Here is a 19,206-nt window from a genome sequence, read left to right as displayed (position 1 = left end):
TATTAAGTGCTCTGAACTAGTCACTGTCCCCAGTGCTTCCCATGACTCTCATTTAATCTTCACACCAGCCCTAAGAGGTAAATCCTATTGTGATCATCTCCAGTGACAGAAGAAACCAAGACACAGAGAGGGTCAGCAGCTTATCAGAGGTCACACAGCCAGTGAGTGGTAGAGCAAGGATTCAAACTCTAGAAGATACAAACACAGAGCAATTTCCAAAATTGGAGGATTAAGACCAGACAGTGACTCCTTAAAGGCTGGGACTGTATTATTAATACTGTCATCTCCCCAGAGTCATTTCTCCATGATTTGAGTGAAATGGACTAGATAAGCTCATATAAGTATTATGACTAAAGTCGCTTCGATAATTAAGAAAATAAATACAAAGTGCTCAGCACAGGGCCTACCCAGCATATGGTCAGCACTAAACCAACAGGAGCTATTATGTCTGTATCACTCCTTCTTACGGCACCTGAGCAGCATCCCTTGTGGACTCCAGGGCAGTTCCCAGGCTGTGGAGCCCTCCCTGGAGGGCAGGGCTGCAGTTTCTAAAGGAAGTGTCCAGTCGCCTGGGCACAGCCCTGGAGGAGCAAGTCTGCCACGTGGCTCCGTTCCAGGCCTCTGAGGCCCGCCAGAGGCAGATGGCATGTGGGTAGTGCCTGCTCCTCCCTGGCAGTGAGCCTGGCAGCCCACCAGCATCTGGAAGAACTTCCACAAGAACCAGGAGGCAGGGAAGGCTCCGGGAAGGGCCAGCAGGAGACTCCTCTGCCCTCAGATCTTAGAGGGACTTGGGGGGAGCATGAAATGAAGATGGGTGGCCCATCCAGGTCGATCTGGCTGAAGGAGTATCTCATTTTGCTTCCCAACCCTGGCTGCACTATTGCTCCAGGAGATGTTGCCAAACAGGTTCTAGGAGAAAGGCCTTTTGGCCAAATGGCAACTGTGATACAAAGCGAGGCTGTTTTGTACATTTCTGAAACAGTCACTGATATCCCTGATAACAGGAATGCCCAGGCGAAAAGGCAGGCTGGGTAAGTGCTCCGCTTTCTGTCCCCAGTGCCCCAGTGGCCTCTGGAGCCGCCCCTTCAGGCACACAAACTCTTGAATCAAAACCAAATCCTCAGGGGAGCTGCGGTGAAGCCCAGTCGCTCTGAACAACCCATACAGAATCTACTTCCTAAAAGCTGACCCTGGGGCGTGGTCACATTCCAGCTCTGCCAGCTGCCTGGGCTGCAGGTGGAGGGAGCCCAGGTGGGCCAGGCACCGGGATCCGCGCTCTCGGTGGAGAACTGAATATGAGCATCCGCTTTGTGCCGGGCACTTGAAACACATTCGCGTCAAATCCCCATGAGGGACCGGCCTGTGATTGCCCAGCTTCAAGACCAAAGAAAGCCCAGAGTCAGTAACAGAGACGTCAATGGTCTGACGGAGCAGGGAGCTTACACGTCGGAAGCAAGGTCCTGGAGCAACACCCCACCGTGTGCAGTGGATGACACTTCTGGGGCCGGGGGGTGGGGCTCGTTAGTTACCAGGGTTAATTAATCATTAATCAGGTGGGCTCATTAGTTACCAGGGAAACCAGTAGAGCGGCACGCCCCTCATGGCCCCTCAGATAAAAACAATTACCAGCTGGGGCCTGGGGCAAGTACATAGGAAGGTAAGTCAAGTGAGTAAGATACAGGTGAAGCAGGCACTGGCGGGGCAGGGGATGTACAGAGAGCAAGACAACAGCCATCTTGAGAGGCCTGAGCGTACACTCCACCCCTACATACCCTGCACAACCCTTACGATCTTGGTCCGCCCCCTTCTGTGATATCCCTGGGGTCAGGTATGTAGAGATGCACAGCAAACAGATTCCAAGAAATACAATAGAGACAGGCCACCCCTGCTTTTCACATTAGGGGAAAACTAATCAGATCTTGTGAACAGGCTCAGAGGTATGTTAATGGAGAAACACTTTATAGGCTATACATTTTATCACTTATACCCAATTGTCACATAAGCATTGTACCTCTGCTTTTAGCAGCAGACTTAAAGCAAGCAGTGTCACATTTCATGAGTATTTCTACTCTGCGACAATTTCACTAGATAATTCTTTCCTTCCAGAACATCAGGGCAAAACTATGGCTAACACAATAATTTTCGTAAATACAGACATTAATTAATAGAACTAGAATTTAGCATTCACTGAAACATAATATTGTTCTCTATAAAATTACCCTCATCTCCACCGAACACAGCCAAATCAAGACTAATTTGTTTGGAAAATGAGTCTGGTCAATTGACCATACAGACTCCTTGAAACTGGCTGTGGTAGAATTCCTCAGAAGGAGTGTCAGACTGAATTCCCAACAGGCCTCTCAAGGCCAGGAAAGCCAGGCCAAAGACTTGCTATCAGGCTCTACCTCAGTGGATTTCTCTCTTCTAGAGGTCCCCAAAATACTGAGATTCCTGAACATGACAGGAGAAGTCTTTCCCATTCACCTGCTAATGCTGCTGAGTCTCCAATTTCTGGAGGAACCAGGCAAAGAGAAAAGAAAATGCTTCAACTGCACCCACAGGTGTAGTTTACCAAATTACTGTAAGTCATAACTAAAGGGAAAGGGCCCCCCTCTGTCTGGAAAACACAGTTCAAAACCAGTAACATCCCAGACAAAACCCATAAACATTATAACCATATTCACCAGTTCACTCAGTAACCAATCCTTGTTAACTTTCTATGAAGTCATCAGTTTTTCCATTAGGATTCTTTAATTTCTTACCCAATTCAGCAGTGTAATCTGAAATTTATCAGAGACCTGTACTTGTAAAAAAAAAAAAAAAAAAAAAAAAAGTCCTTCCTATGACTCTTCTTGAAGATGAAGCACTTTTGCCAAAGCATCAGAGTAAAACAATGACTGTCCATAAATGACCAAAAAAAAAAGGCAGAGTTAAACACCTGATGGCAATGTAACTGATAAACTTGGTTAGAAGAGTTATGACTGATTATAATCTTAACCCTTGAAAATCTTAATCTCTAGCAAAAAACCAAGAAGCAAGTAATTGTGCATTTCCTGATTGGGAAATTTAATGCTTTAGTCTTCCTTTCCTAAGCAGGCAAAGGTAGATAAACTTAGCCTGCCCAGCAATGAATGTTCCAATATTTTATCCTATTTGAACTGACCAATGAATTCTCTTCCTTTCAAACATGAATTTCAAGTTACCAAAATCTGGAGAGACTACTTTAGATAGATATTTCCAAAATATAATTATTTCTATACAGTTTACCTAAAAGCTCTTTTTTTTCTCATTTACTCTTTGAAATCACATAAGATTAAAGTTCCAGAGAGGCCAGGTAGAACATGTACATCTCAAAGGCACAAGAGAAATACCAATTCCTTCTAGAAAACTGGCTTAACTAATTACAAAAGGCTCACCTAGATACACTAGCAGAGGCCATTGTTCTCCAGATCTCTTGGCAGTCCCCATTCAGCAAGGACAGCCACCACCGGGCCCCACATACCGGTAGATAGCCACTGTGCGATTTCCCCGAAACTTTCGGGATTGCCCCACAACTTTTGGGCCCCACGTGTTAGTGGACGGCCCGCTCAGGATTACACTCATAACTTCCGGCCCCCCAAGCTCGTGGACGGGCCCCGCAGCTTTCCATTCCCCGTCCTGTGTTTCCCAGCATCTTGGCATTCACGGGAGTTTCCTCGGTCTCCTGGCTGCTCTACCAATTGTTGGGCTGCACCCCGCAGGCCTACAAGGCCTGTGCCTGCCCAGCTTGAAGACCAAAGAAAGAGCTCGGAGTCAGCAACAGAGACGTCAGTGGTTTAATGGAGGGGGGGAGCTTACATGTCAGAAGCCAGGTCCTGGAGCGACACCCAGCCGTGCACGGTGGACCGTGGGCAGAACGTGGCGGCAGGCTTCACTCCCGGGGGGAAAAGGGGAGGGTACCAATTATACGGGAATTGATGTCAGGTGGACTTATTACTTACCAGGGAATCCAGCAGAGGGGCACGTCCCTCACGCCCCTTTGATGAGAACAGTCACCAGCTGGGGCCTGGGGCAGGTACCTAGGAAGCTCACTTGTGTGCATAGGGTACAGGTGAAGCAGGCACTGGTCAGGCAGGGGATGTACAGAGAGCAAGAGAACAGCCATCCTGAGTGGCCTGACCATACACTCCACCGCTGCACAACCCTTACAATCTTTGTCTGCCCTTCTTCTGTGATATCCCTGGGGTCAGGTATGTAGAGAGGCACTGCAACCAGATGCCACAGATACAATACAGACAGGTCACCCCTGGTTTTCACTCAGGATGGCTGTTCTCTTGCTCTCTGAACATCCCCTGCCCGACCAGTGCCTGCTTCTCCTATATCTTACTCACCTGACTGACCTTCCTATGTCCTTGCCCCAGGCGCCAGCTAGTGATTATCCTCACCAAAGGGGCAGTGAGGGATGTGCCCCTCTACTGGTTTCCCTGGTAACTAATGAACCCCCTTCCCCTATGACTGGTAATCTCCCCTCCCCGCTGGGAGCCAAGACTGCCACCTGCTTGCCGTCTGCTGCACACGGTGCGGTGTCGCTCCAGGAAATTGCTTCAGACGTGGAAGCTCCCACATCCATTAAACCACTGATGTCTCTGTTGCTGACTCTGGGCTCTTTCTTCCGTCTTGAAGCTGGGCAAGCACAGCCCTCCTAGGCCTGCGGAGTGGAATCCAACAGGGAGGTACTAATATTCTCATTTTGCAGATGAGGAAACTGAGGTTCAGGGATGTTAACTGACTTGCCCAAGATCACAGAGCTACTAAGTGGCAGAGCTGAGCTTCAGTCCAAGCCTGCTTCATTTCCAAACCTGTGCCCTTCTCCACGACCTCAGGCTGAGGGTGCCGGGCAACCTGCCACATTTTTACCACTTACCAGCTGGGTGACCTTGGGCACAGACTCCAACCCTCTATACCTGGACTTCGTCATTCATAAATATGGCGACCTAATGCCCAGGAGAAATAGTACCAGATTTTGGGCTCATAATACGCCGGGCACCCTTCAAAGGGCCTTGTGTGTTACCTGTTGCTATGATTACCCTTATTTAAGCCCAGCAGCACAATGAAACTAAGTAGCTTGTCCAGGCTCACCTGCTGGTAAGAAACAAAGCCAGAATCTGGCTCCTAAGACGCAACCTCTCCTGCCTCTGGCTGGCATATTTCTGAGACATAATTTACTAGAGACTGAACTAAGGCTGGTGCTCTTCAGATTCACTTAGGTCTCTGCTTGAGGAGATAAGGAGTTCCTAGAGTTTCAAAAGGGCCCCTCGAGGCCTCAGTGATCTGGAAAAGGGGATGAAAATGCCACCTCGCAGGGTTGCATTGAGGGTCAAAGGGGAGAGCGTGAAAGCGCCAGGACACAAGGGACATGCCTCTGTGTAGGATTAGAATCAGAGTTCTAAACAGCCTCCATCAGATGACATGAAGAGGATGCCGTTCCTCTGCCCTCCCTGACTCCAAGAGAACATAGTCGCAGAAAACAACTTTGAAAATTGGCACAAAGCACTGAGTCAAAAGCTTGATAACAACATCCTATCCCTCCTCGGCAACAATCTTAGCTGCATTACAACTCAGCCTCAGATCCTGGTATCCCATATCCTGGTATCCCATAAATTATCTCTTTAAATGGGAATTCTGCCATTACCAGCAGTTTTGACGCACTGCTCTCAGCCCTCCTTCCTGTGCTGAGAATGGCGTTGGCCTCGGGGCTCTTGAGCGAGCTGGGCTGGTCAGCTGCTGCAGGTGTGAGGGAGAGCTGGGGATCGGGAATGTCTGTGGACAGCGGCTTGTTAGTGGGAGAGGATGGAGGGTAGACTTCACGCAAGAGAGATGCCAAGCACAAAGAAAACCAGACACGCACGACGCAGAGGTGCATGGGAAGAAGAGTTTGGGGTCTGGGGTTCGAGTCCTTGCCTCTTCCCGGTACCCAGCTTTGGCCACTTTTGTCCTCGCTGAGACTCAAGTTCCTTGTTTGTGAAATGAGTATAAACAATACATGTCCTAGACGCCTGCTAGAGTTGTGAGGAACAAACAAGATCAAGCCCAGGAAAGGGCTTTCTACACTATAAGTGACCTGGGAGGAGGCTCCTTCCGGCCATGTCACACATAATGTGTGTCACCATAATGTGTCCAGCACACTGGGACAAACAGGAGGGCATTTGGAGCTCCAGACAAGGCCCCTGAAGTCAGAGGTATCTGGCTCCAAGGCACCACTACCCCAGACCCTGGCATTGGTCTGATCAGATGCCCTCAGGGCTGAATTTGCCCAGGGAAACAGAGCCTGGATTGTCAGGCTTAGGGGGCTAAGCCCTGAGCCCAGGTGCACTAATTACTGCAGGTGGGTCAAATGCAGCCTCACCATACGCAGGCAGGTATTACAGCCTCAGGGTGGCCTGTGTATCCCAGCTCCATCTGAAACCTAGTGTGGGACCTTGAACAAGGCAACTAACTCACTCTCCCCAAGAATCGGCCTCTTCAGCTGTAAAATGAGGGACTTCATTTTTTTGGTGAGGAATAAATGAATGCATATATGTGAAGCTTTACTGCGACGCTTCATAGCTAAAAAGGGCTCGTCATCAATATAATCTGCAAAAACAATGCCTCCTTTCCAGGAGTTTAAGCTCATTTCACTCTGCATTCACTGAACTCTCGCTGGATCTACAGCTAGACTACAAGCTGCATGCAGGCAGCGGCCAGGTCTGGCTTGTTTCCCATCCAGCTTGCCGTGCTGAGCCCACGGCCTGGCAAAGTACACTCTCGGACAAGATTTGTTAAATGAATTTATGCTTGAGAGGAGCAGTAGGAAGAAACAGCAGCAAAAAAATGGGATGGAAAGCGACAGGGACTGTCCAGGCAGTGAATTCCAACAATGGGGAGAGGTAAGTGAAAAAGAATGTTTTGGGGGCTTTATTTTTTTCTGTCTTTTTTTAAATAATGAAAGAGGGATAACGGAAAGGATTTTTTTTTTTTATTGGTAAGTTATGCTCTTGGGATGAAAAGATGATGAAAGTAATACACCAGAAAACTAAGGTGAGGGGAAGTGGAGACTCACCCTGCCATTCAAATATTAGGATCTTGATACTTTACATATGATCAGTGAGAGCTGTCATCTCCACTAATAAAATGGCTCCCACTTAACTCTCCGAGGAGCTGAGTCACTGCAAAGCTATGTCAGCTCTGAGTTTCTGAGTCACAGCTCGTCCTAAGGGCTTTCATACCCTGTGGGAACTCACCCCAGAAGGGCTGGGTTTAGTTTTTTGTTTGTTTAAAGTTCTTTTGCTCTTGGTACATGGTCTTCCTCTTTCAGACTGGGTCCAGATGACCCCAGCACACGGAACAGCTCAGTCCATTCAGAGGGGGGAGGAAGGGATCATAATTCCACTTGGTTGTTTTAGGCACAAGTTGTGTTTTTTCTCTGTAACCATGATGACCTCCAGGAAGACACACAGAGGCTCTGGAATCAGGGTCCTGGGTTGAATCCTGACCTGTCTCTGCCTCAGTTTCCTCATGGGTAAAATGAAGGTCGTAATAATACCTACTTCCTAAAAATAACGTGAGGATGAAATCAGATAATACCCACAGGTTTGAGCACAGGGAGAATTTAGTAGATGGTGGTGGTAGAGTAAGTGACAACATCCCCAAAAGGCCTGAGCACCACCAAAGACTTAAAGCACTTTCTGTGTGCTTTCATTTTCGTAATTTCTCTCCGACGTTGGGATTATTATCCTCTCCATTTTACAGATGAGACAACTGAGGTAGAGAGATGCTGGGCAACGTGAGTGAGAGAACACAGTGGTCTGTCAGCTGCTGGTGCTGTTCTCCCACTCTCTGTGCTGTCCAATACAGTCGGCAACAACTTCATGCGCCCATGAATATTTAAATTAATGTAAATTAATAATCAAGCACACAAGTGTCTGCTGAATGAAGTAAAAAAAAATTAGTAAAAGGATCTGTTTTATTTTCACCAAATTGACCAGTTGTTTTAACAAAATATGAACCTAATCTAGACCCCTTTTCTGGATTTGCAGCTTCACCTTCTAAAAGGAGAGCAAGCTGGTCCTGCCTCAACCATCCTCATTTGATTTGTAAACTTTTTAATTTCTTTACTCCCTAAGCTAGCCTACGAATTTTTCACTTTGCAATGTGCAAAAAGAGTCAGACTTCAAGAGGCGAGATGGGAATAAACATCTATTTTTTGTTCAGGTACCTTAAATATATCATCTCATTTGACTTTTACAATCTTCATGGGTAGGTCTAATACCCACTTCACAGCTAGGAAATCTGAGATTCAGGGAGGTTTCTTGCCATTAATTAGACCAAAGCCCTGACGTCAAGGTCAGAGGTAGGCTAGGGCTCCCCTGCCTTCCAGTTTCCTTTGAGATGCAGCTTAATGGATCCCAAACAGCATGTGGAAACCCACAAGTCCTAAATACTCAAGATTGGTTTTGTAGTTTGTGGGCACAGGGATCTGGTCTCATTTGGTCCTATCTGGTCCCCCGTTGCCTGTGAGATCCTGAGCTGAATGACTGAAGGGAGGAGCCAGAATCATTCATTCAACCTTATTTATTGGTCATCTACTATTTGCCAGGCACTGAGCTAGGTGCTGGAGAAAGAGACATGGTCCCTGCCCTTATGAAGCTTCCGGTCTGATGGAGGAGGCAGACAGAAATCAAAGAAGCTAGCAAATACATAACTACATGTTCCAATAGATGCCACGAAGGAGTATAGGATGTCAGGGGAGAGAATTACAGAGCACTGATCTAGGGTTACTCTGATCTCCCAGGATATGCTGCTGGGAGAAGCAGGGTGCCCTCTGGTTCCAGCCTTGCCCTGGGGAGCCCAGGCCAACTGGAAGACCTGGTACTGCAAGGAACGAAGGCTATTTCCCATTTGCCTTCTGCTCTGCTATGACTCCCAGCACAACCTTGGCTACACAGACCTCACAAGGCCAGGGCCCCAGTGGTCAAGAGGCCACCAGGCTCTCAAGCTGCTGCTGGGCCCCTGCCAGGCAGGCTTCCGGCAGGCAATGAGGAGGGTTGCCTCGTTGCTGGCCGCTGAGGCTGCAGAATTACTGCAGTGATTCCCACTTTGAGTTAATGAGGCAAGTGTGACCTGAAAATCCAAGTCAACAGAGAGTTGCTAAGAATCTACTGTTTATACCCATTTGGGTGACTATTATCCCAAAACAAACAAATAAAAACCACAGAAAAAAACAAGTGGTGTGAACATGTGGAGAAACTGGAACCCTTTTGCACCGTTGGTGGGAATGTAAAATAGTGCCATCTCGATGAAAAACAGTATGGTGGTATCTCAAAAAAATTAAACATAGACTTACCAAATGATGCAGCAATTTTACTTCTAGGCATAAACCAGAAAGAACTGAAAGCCGGGACTCAAACAATATCTGTACACCCATGTTCACAGCATGATTCGCAACAGTCAAAAGGTGCAAGCAATCCAAGAGTCCATCCATGGGTGAAAGGATAAACCAGATGTGGGGCAGACACACTATGGAATATTATTTAGCCTTAAAAAGGAAGGGGACTCTGACACATGCCACAACATGGATAAAACTTGAAGACATGCTGCCAAGTGAAATAAGCCAGACACAGAAGGACAAATTTTGCATGATTCCACTCATAGGAGGTACTTAGACTAGTTAAACAGAGAGGCAGAAAGTAGAATAATAGTTGCCAGGGTTGAGGGGAGGGGGAAGTGGGGAGTTACTGTGTAATGGATAGAGTTTCCTTTTGGGAAGATGAAAAAGTGAACAATGTGAATGCACTTTATGCCCCTAGACTGCACATTTAAAAATGATTTAAAAGGTAAATTTTATGCTATGTACATTAAATCACCATTAAAATTAAAAAAAAATAAAATAAAGAACCTGCTATGTTCCTAGTTGAGAGGCTACGATGTGCTTTCAGAGATGGAGCAGACACAGGCTCTGCCTTCAAGCTGCCTGTGCGCTACAGCTGAACGGCATTCCATTTATTCACGTAAACCTGGGCCACCCCTCAAATGTCCTCTCCCCACTGGGAAGGAGTCGGCATAAAAGGCGGAGGAAATGAGCATTTGCCATGTAACTACTACATGCCTGGCACTGTGATGGTGTTTTATCACCATTGATCCTTGCAGTGAAGTACATATAATTATATGTACACCCCTGCGAGGTACATATAATCCTCCCCATTTTATAGGTAGGGAAACAAAGGCTCAGAAATATAGTGGCCCCAAAGATTTAGCTCCTAGTGCTAAAGTCAGGAGTGACACTTAGGCTCTGCTCAGTCCCAAACTCATCCCTTCTCATGTAATGTGTTGATTACAAAGGAGGGGGGCTTCTTAAAGGAGGGGCAGGGATTGGGTCAGATAACAGCTTAAAGATGGGAAGAAGCAGCTCTAATCCTCAAACTAGAGGGAGGTGTACTGGGTGGTTCATGTTCTCAGCCCTCAGAAGCTTAGCTTGTGTAAGATCCACCTTGTCTGTCTGTCCAGGGCTTCTGTATTCCTTGGCACAGATGATTGGACCAGGGGTGAGACCAAAACTGAACCAATTGGAATCTTGCTCTCAAGCATCTCAATTAAGAGACACGGATGCTATAGCAGATGTGGAGTCAGGACCAAGTCACGTCTGTGGTAACCCAGAGCCCCATGCAAATTTCTAACTGCTAAGGAGCAGGGGTAAGAGTCCCCACTAAGGCAGCCAATGTGCAGAGAGGATGTGCTGCAGGGAGGGGCAGAGGCCTGAGGCCCACAGTCCTGGTGGCAGCAAGAGCAAAGGCCTCCCTGCCTGACAGGTGAGGCCCATGATTGTATTCTGGGATATTTCTCTCTAACTTTAGGGGCAAAACTTGAGCAAACCCGATTTCCTTGCAATTCGGCAACTGCTGATACAACACCTTACCCCTCAGGTGGGACAACTGGGTGGGGAGAGAAGGACCTTATGTGAGTGAGACCACAGCTCAGCTTGGTTGAGGAAATGCTCCCCATCTGACTTTTGGGACAATAGCAAATGTGTCTTTGGTGTCACTTTCTACTTCTGTGCCTTTCTTCTACCTCTTTGGAGCCTCCCACTCCAGTCTCAGGTAGCTAATGCTCTCAGGCTGGCCTCTGGCCGAGCCACCCCACCCACCCTGCAGGCACGCACAGGCTGAACACTCCCTAAGCCTAACCCTCATGTCCTATTTTACAGAAGAGAGTGAGGAAGGATGGCTCAATCAGCCTGCCCAGCGCAGTTTTTGATTGGGCTGCTTTCTTAGTATCTTTCACATTGGTTCCTTCCTTATTTTAGCCCTGGAATAAGCTCCCTCTGCCCTGGAAAGCACTTGCCTCAACTAGTAAACCCTCTAATTAGTCTACCTGACTAGAACTAATCTGTCCACAATGCAGCCTAGTGGCCCCCCCACTGATTTGTGAGTAAAGCGCAGTCCCAATCACACCAGATTACTCGTGTCAACCTCACACCCACATTCCCCTGGCTCCCTGGCCTTTTTTTGGTGCTGTTCCAAACCTGGAATGTCTTTCTTTTCATTATTTCTGTCAAATTCCCACTCATCCTTTAAGACCAAATCAAGGACACCTTCTCCATGAAGCTTTGTACTCTTCCATCTGCTTTTGCATTATAATTTTCACATGTCTATTCTGGTTTGCAACTCATTCTTGTGTTCCAACCAGCTGGTTCCGTAGAAGACCAAACCATGTTATACGTATTTTTCTAGACTTGATTTCTGAGATACTGTCTGGCACATTTTCGGGCTCCATAAAAGTAAATGTTGTCCAATAGGGAAAGAAGTTTAGGAATTCCCATGTGCAATTTCACATTTGTATTCATTTAATCCTCAAACACCCCTGCAAGGTAGGAAGTGTTATTAAGAACTCTGAAGCTGAAGGTTTTAATTCATTAGCTTGTGAGCACTTAGGAAGTAAGTGGTGAGAATTGGGATCTGCATTCCTGGGCCTCCCTGGCTCCAAAGCCCAGGGCTTTTGCACCCTCCTGCCCAATAGGCTTTGCACACTAATGCCTAAGGCCATGTTAGCTGATAAGTCTTAAGGTGTCAGATGTCCAAGCAGCTGTTTTGGAATGAAAACTCTGCTCAGATCTACTCAAATCACACCCCTTCTCAACAGAATCACTGTTCGGTAGAAATTACAAAGTGGGTAAGGTCACCGTTGCCATTCATGGCAGATGCATTATGCCTTACAGACCACCACACATTTCATGTATGAATTTTCAAAATAAAACTGGCAGCTTCACATTTTCCTTGCCAGGATCGAGAAAGCAAAAAACAGGACAACACCAATTTGCCCCTGGGTAGCATGTGCTAGAGACTCAGTGTTTAGAAATGTGTGAAGTGGCTCTTTGCCAAGCCTCATCCACAAAGCAGCTGAGAGAATAAGAGGATGAGTCAAAATTTATCCGCACTCCCTTCTGTACATTCTATAGCCAGAGTGCAGATAATTTTTGACTCACTCTCATATTAAGCATAATTCTTCCTGAAAGAAAGGAGAATGGCAGACTTGCAATGGTCCCTTTCAGGACCTAGAATCAATGATTTTATTGCACTAAGATCTCTCAAATCACCTGAAGGGCATTGTTTCCAGGGTCAGCCTTTAAAATGTATATTTAACATCAGTGACATGCTAGATACAGCAGAGGATGTAAAAACCCCATGCCTTCTGGGCTGAGCCAAATCCCATGAGGTGGGAGAGACTCACCAGCAAACTCAAACAAGACAAAGACCAGCACCCCTGGACATGACTTGAGGGCATGCAATAAAGATTTGCTGTGGAAGAGGAAAACAAGTCACATTGATTCATTTTTAAAAGGCAATTGTGGCTCTGTAAATAACTGAGCGCCTATAAAATGTGCCTTTGGGAAGTGTACCTTTCAGAGGTCCCATGCCTCAGTAGGGTGGGGCCACTTTTCTCAGGCGGTGAGTCTCTTCAAACCCTGTTCTCCCAGAAGTGATGGGGATGATTCAGCCTTAAGCACTTTTCCCTTCCAGTGTTTTGTAAAAACAGTAGTTCTACAGGAGTGCCAAGGTGGCATGGTTGTCAGTTTGAGCCGGTGGGATCTTCTTGATGGTCTTACAGTACCAGTCTGGGTAAACTATGTCACTATGTGGGCCATTTACCAGGTGCCTTCACAGATGACAGTGAATGAAACCCACTGGGTCTTTTTCCCATCATACTTCACCATTCTTAATTGGAACTTCATAGCTTTTCTGTTTATTTAAAAGATTAATTTTTAATTCAACTTTTTTCAAATTTTCATATAGCAAAGTAGTTTTTGCTAAAAATAGAAAAGTCTCTATTACATAAATCACAGCCACTGGGGAATCTCAACAGATCTACTTCCTCTCAGATAAGCCATCAGAGGCCCGTTTTTCAAAAGAGGGAAAAAGGATTCTCAGAGAGGTCAAGTAGTTTGCTCAAGACTACAAAGTTGATAATCTCATTGCAGGGGAGTCCTGGAAATATCTAGGAGTCCAGTCCAAAAACATGTCCAGATGAAATCATAGGTATCTGGAAAAATAAGCAATAACATGACAATTCTTTGGCAACCATCTGGACTATAGCAGTAGCCATTGCACAAAGACCACAAAGATCTACATAAGACCACAAGTGAGAGAAAATTCTGGCTAATAGAATGGACATGACAAGACAAATGAGAAAACTGTTAATAGCTGCTACAATTATGCTCCTTAGAAATCGAATGTTCCACATGAACACAATGTTGCCACAACATACAATATAAAAGTGTACAAGAAAATTTCCTCTCAATCAGTCTTTTCAAGAGATTTGACACAGAGGCAGGAGATGAACCAAATGGAAGTCAATGGCAATAGCCAGCAAAATCACCACTAAAAGAAAAGAGACACCACACACACACACACAGAGCAGGGAATCTGTCCTTCAGAAATGCATGCATTCACAAAGATACCCACTATAAGGATGTCCTTTGCAGCCTAGTTGCTAACACAGTGTAGTTGAAACAACTTACAACTCTAGCAAAGAATTCAAATCAAACTGTTCAGAGTAGTTACCCCTGAGTATCAGGAGTAGGGAGAGAGAAACAATAGGAGGCACATGGTGAGAATTTTCACTTTTTAGTTGTATAATCTCTTCTGGGTTGTTAGTTTTTATAATCCCTTCTGGATTGTTAGTTTGTCTTGCTTCTACATGCATACATTTTTTTATTAAAGAAAAAATTTAAATGTTATTTAGAGTTTAAAAATTAAAAAAAAAGAAAAACTTATGTTTGGGGAAATCATAAAGTCTTAGCATTGAGAGAGGCCTCAGAAGTCTGTCTAATCTAATTTCAGCTAGATTCCGTCTCACAGCCTGGCCGTCTGTGTGAAACTCAAGGGAGAATGGCCACTTCTGGCTGGCAGGCACTCTCATCTTAAGATTCCCAGCTGGCTCATGGAACCTGGTGAATTTCACCCTAAGAATGAGAAAAATCCAATGAGCTTTGTGGTTTCCATAATCTCCTTCTGCACTGCTAAATGTCAATGACATCCACACCACAGGGACTCCAGTCACCCCCAGATCCTCCTGGTTCATACCAGGTCCTGAAAAGTTCCGCCTCAGAAGGGGACTGAACACGAGAGACCGGGGTCAACTCTAAACCAGCTGGTTGTCAGTACAGCACATTCCCAGCTACAGTCCAATAGGGGGCCTCTCTGTCTATACAGGCATCACCGTTAACACTCCCATCGCGTGGGCATTCTTCCCACCACCCTTACAGCCTGAGAAGCATTGCTTACCGCCTGACTTTGCCGTTTTATGTACTCACGGGGCAAAATTACATACATTTCAGTAAACTCAGGGGCTTTCTTTGGTGCTGCCCTGATCCTCTGTTAGGGCTTTTTACATCTTACTCTCCCTCATACCACCTGGTGAAGGGCACCTGGCTTTGCTGCATTCCCACTGATAGATATATGGTGGTATCAGTATCCTCAGTTCTGTCAGAACTTAATGTTACTTCATCTTACCCAGGGCTCAAAATGGGAACACATGCATGGAAAGGGTTTGCCGTCACCAGTGTTTTAAACCATTGGAATAGATTGAAACCAAGAAAAACGCCATATTCAGCACGATATCTCCTCTAGTGCCTAAGGCAATGCCTTCCATCCCTTGCTGAGAGCAGTCACTCGATACATGGAACTGTAAAACTATGGAACCTTAAAACTGGAAGAAATCTCAAGGAGATCAGTTCCCATGATTCCACAGCTGAGAAATTTGAGACCTGAGTGGTTAAATCTGCGTCATCGGCTATTTTGTCAACATTAGCCAGAAGTTCCTACTCTGAGTTGACTTGTTTCTTCCATTAGGTTGCTTGTCAGATGAAGGAACAAATGACTTTACTGCTCAATGCATACAACTAAAGGAACCTGGAAAACAGACTGAAGTTAAATAATCTAGTAAATGTAATGGTTTAGAGGGCCTATATTTGCTCACTTTAACTGAAGTTTTCCACTTTCAGTTGAGTGTTTATGTTCATAGCCTCAGGCAGACATACTTTTAGTCATTTAAAATTTTTAACCAATGCATATACACTCCAGACAAATAACAAGTCAGATTTCAATATAGTGTTAAATTCTAATTCCTTTATAATCTATATGACTTGCCTCATGACATCACTAGATTGAACCCAACATACCTTTACATGTCTTTACATATCAGTGGTGAAGGAAACAAACTTCATGTTATGTCCCTATTATGTAGCTGCTTCAAGAAAAAAATTACAAAACCACAGTGAGAGATCACCTCACACCTGTCAGAATGGCTATTATCAAAAAAGCAAGAAATAACAAGTGTTGGTAAGGATGTGGAGAAAGGGGACCCTCACACGTTGTTGGTGAGGATGTGAATCAGTGCAGCTGCTATGAAAAACATAGATATTCCTCAAAAAAAATAAGAATAGAACTACTAGATGATTCAGCTATCCCACTTCTGGCATTTATCTAGAGAAGACAAAAACACTAACTTGAAAAGAGATGTGCACCACTATGTTCACTGCAGCATTATTTACAATAACCAAGATATGGAGACAACCTAAGTGCCCAACAAATGGATGAGTGGATAAAGAAGATATGGAAGATATGGCATATATATATATATATATATATATATATATATATATATACACACACACACATATATATATATGAAGTGAAAATACTACTCAGAAAAAAAACGAGGTGAAATCTTGCCATTGCAACAACATGGATAGACCTTGAGGGTATTATGCTAAATGAAACAAGTCAGAGAGAGGCAAATACCATATAATTTCATTCATATGTGGAATATAAAAAAACAAACAGAAAACAAATGAACAACCTCAACGAAACCAAAACATACATGTAGATACAGAGAAGGGAGTAGTGGTGGGAAGGGGTGGGGAGGAAGGCAAAATGTATAAAGGGGATCAACTGTGTGGTAAAGAATGGAAACCAAATTTTTGGTGGTGAGTATGCTGTAGTGTATATAGAAGTGTATATAGAAGTAGAAGTGTATATAGAAATAGAAATATAATGTACATGTGAAACATAAAGTGTTGTAAACCAATGTTACTGCAATAAAAATAAATTTTAAAATAAAATTAAAAGAGAAAAAGATTTTAAAAAAGAATACACGCAAATGAGCTCTGATATAACATGACCACGTGATATGCACAAACCAGATTCTCAAACTACATTGTCCTTTAAGAATCCAACTTTTGTCCCCTAAATCTTTTTTTTTTTTTTAACTAAGCAATCATTTGGCAGCTTTAGGTTTCATTTCTGGCATTTTCCTGCTCATGTCGGAGGGAGAGGTTTAGGAGGAGGAATAGAGATAAAATAGACAAAAAAGGGAAAGGCACAGATTATTCAGAAACTGGTAGGGAGAAGTGATCAGGTTGCTGGAGGAAGAGAGAAATGTGCTCAGGTGTGGTCAGGAATCACACACCCATCAAGGCTCCCACTTTTTCTGCCCTTACCTCTCACTCTCTCTCATCCCTCCTGCCAAGGAGTGAGCTGGCACTCTTACTAATGACCTTGGACGAACAGAAAATAATAAAGCTCCTAAATTCAGATTAAGATGCACCACTGCAGTCAAAACTGGAATCACCTACAATGCCTGGGAGAGTGCCATCACTCCAACCACTCCTGCCCACCTCCACTGCAATCAAATGTCATGAAAAATAACCTGTTGAAATTAAAATAAGCCTTTTTACTTTTGGCTACGCCGGGTGGCTTGCAGGATCTTAGTTCCCTGGGCCTCGGCAGTGAAAGGGTGGAGTCCTAACCACTAGACCACCAGAGAATTCCCACAATAAAAGCTTTTAATGATGGTCTAGTCTAACACCCCCCCCCCACCACCTGTTTGGCAGAAAAGAAAACTGGCATCCAGAGAAATGAGGCCACTTGCCCAAGGTCATTGAGCAAGTCCAAACTAGATGCCCAAATGGCAGGCTTGCATTGTTCAGAGCTCTTTCCTCTATGAGCTACGTGACACACAGAAAACCACCCCAACTTTGGAAAGATGAACAATTGCAAAGAGGCACAAAGTAATATGAAAACAAACCAATATAATAACTGTACTCCACCTCCCAGAAGCCCAGTGACAATAAAAGCAGCAGGGGGCTGTTTTACTGGGTAATGATACTCCAAACAACTTAATTGGGCTTTTTCCTCCTTTACCCATTTCTCACAGGCAGAAGCAATAAAAGTGCATACAAGACTGCTGAAACTCTTAATTTGAACCAACACAGACAGTTTGATACTTGAAATTTGGTGCATCTTTCCCTCCAAGGGCTTACTAAAATCACGTTATTAGAGTTAAAACATTAGGTCTCTCAATGAGTCTCAAAGCCCTGGGGAAAATTAAATGCCTTCCACAGAAATCAGTCCTCTCCCCTGACCTGCACAAGTAACAAACTCCAGTTAAAGCCTCAGAGGATTTTATCATTCGCAGACTTTCAAAGAATGGGACCCAAGAATCTAACATTCCAAAACAGGACTGGAGAAAAAGAAGAAAACTTGTCCTTACCCTTAAAAATAACAGAAACAATAGGATCCGGTTTCCCAAATTTCGTTTTAGGGATATTGCTGGCAGATTCCACAATCACTCGAAGCATGGCTCCCAAAGGGCAGAAAGCAAGTTTCAGCAAACGAAGTTAAGAAGACATGGGCTCTGGAGCTCCCGGCCGCGCTGCCTGGGAGAGAAGGCGGGGGAAGACTTCCCGGTGAAGAGGGAAGGAGAGGCGATGGGTGGGTCCCTGTTGGATTACTGTATTTACTGAAGGTTGCTGATACCCAAACGCCTGCCCCAGTCTCCGCAGTGCCTCAGGCACCCACTTAAGAATTCGGGAAATGGGGAAGTGAAAAGGACGAAACCTCAACTAAAAAAAAATTATGGGCCACAAATGAAACTGAAAAGGAAGCTAATAAATGTGGACAGCTCAAGAGACCACTAAAACGCTGCCGCTAAAGGCAACAAATTGGTGAAGCCCAATTAATTAGATTTCTGTTACCCCTTCCATTCTTTGCTGAGCTTCGTGGAATTTTAAAACTTTACCGCGTCATTTAATTTTTTTTTTTTTTTTTTTTTTTACTTTTGCCATTATCTTCTCCTGCGGTTGAACTCACCAACCCAGCAACAAGTAATAGAACAATTTGTTTTTAATCAGTTGAAGGGTGCCCCCTATTGTATGGCAGAGAAATCAATTTATTTCAAGCAAGCCCAATCCGGACGTGGTAATCTGGGTTTACAAAATTGGTGTCCTGGGGGCTGATCCTTTTCAGTTACAAAAGCATTCGCCATAGGACTTCTTTAAGAATCCTTCCGAGGTGAGAGCTGGGAACCTAAGTTTTCCTGGTCCATCAAAACCTGCTGGCAATCTTCAGTGAAAACGGAGAAGTGACTCTCCAGTCTTTCAGGATCTAAACACCAGCAGTGTCTTCCTTTCCTTTGTTAAAGAAAAAGATATTCAATGACACTTGTTAAAGGAGGTACTTTAACACTTGTTGTAAGGAAGACTTTATTCAAGGGGAGGGGATCACTGCGCTGAAATCTTTCAGTGTAGAAGAGAGTTTGGGCTCAACTCCGAATAGGACATGGGCAAGGGAGAATTTATAGCCAGGGAGCAGGTTGGGGTTAAGTGGTTGGAAATTACCAGAAGAAAATATCAGG

At 44.9% G+C, this 19,206-nt stretch overlaps 1 protein-coding gene across 6 annotated transcripts in view; it reads right to left on the bottom strand.

Moving 5' to 3' along the window:
• MYOF (myoferlin) overlaps nt 1-18,291 on the bottom strand; it is a 161,110-nt gene extending 142,819 nt beyond the window's left edge. For 5 of the 6 annotated variants that reach the window (XM_057737496.1, XM_057737497.1, XM_057737498.1 and 2 more), the window contains exon 1: nt 18,064-18,291. In XM_057737496.1, the coding sequence (XP_057593479.1) occupies nt 18,064-18,151 (88 nt within the window). In that variant the 5' untranslated portion in view covers nt 18,152-18,291. The remainder of the gene's footprint in view (nt 1-18,063) is intronic. The other variant, XM_057737501.1, reaches the window with a different exon arrangement.
• Between the last annotated feature and the right edge of the window lie 915 nt (nt 18,292-19,206).

The sequence above is a fragment of the Hippopotamus amphibius genome, chromosome 5 (assembly GCF_030028045.1).
Source record: "Hippopotamus amphibius kiboko isolate mHipAmp2 chromosome 5, mHipAmp2.hap2, whole genome shotgun sequence".
NCBI lineage: Eukaryota > Metazoa > Chordata > Mammalia > Artiodactyla > Hippopotamidae > Hippopotamus > Hippopotamus amphibius.
The sequence above is the reverse complement of the archived record's forward strand: the minus strand, read 5'-3'. Positions and strand labels throughout refer to the sequence as shown.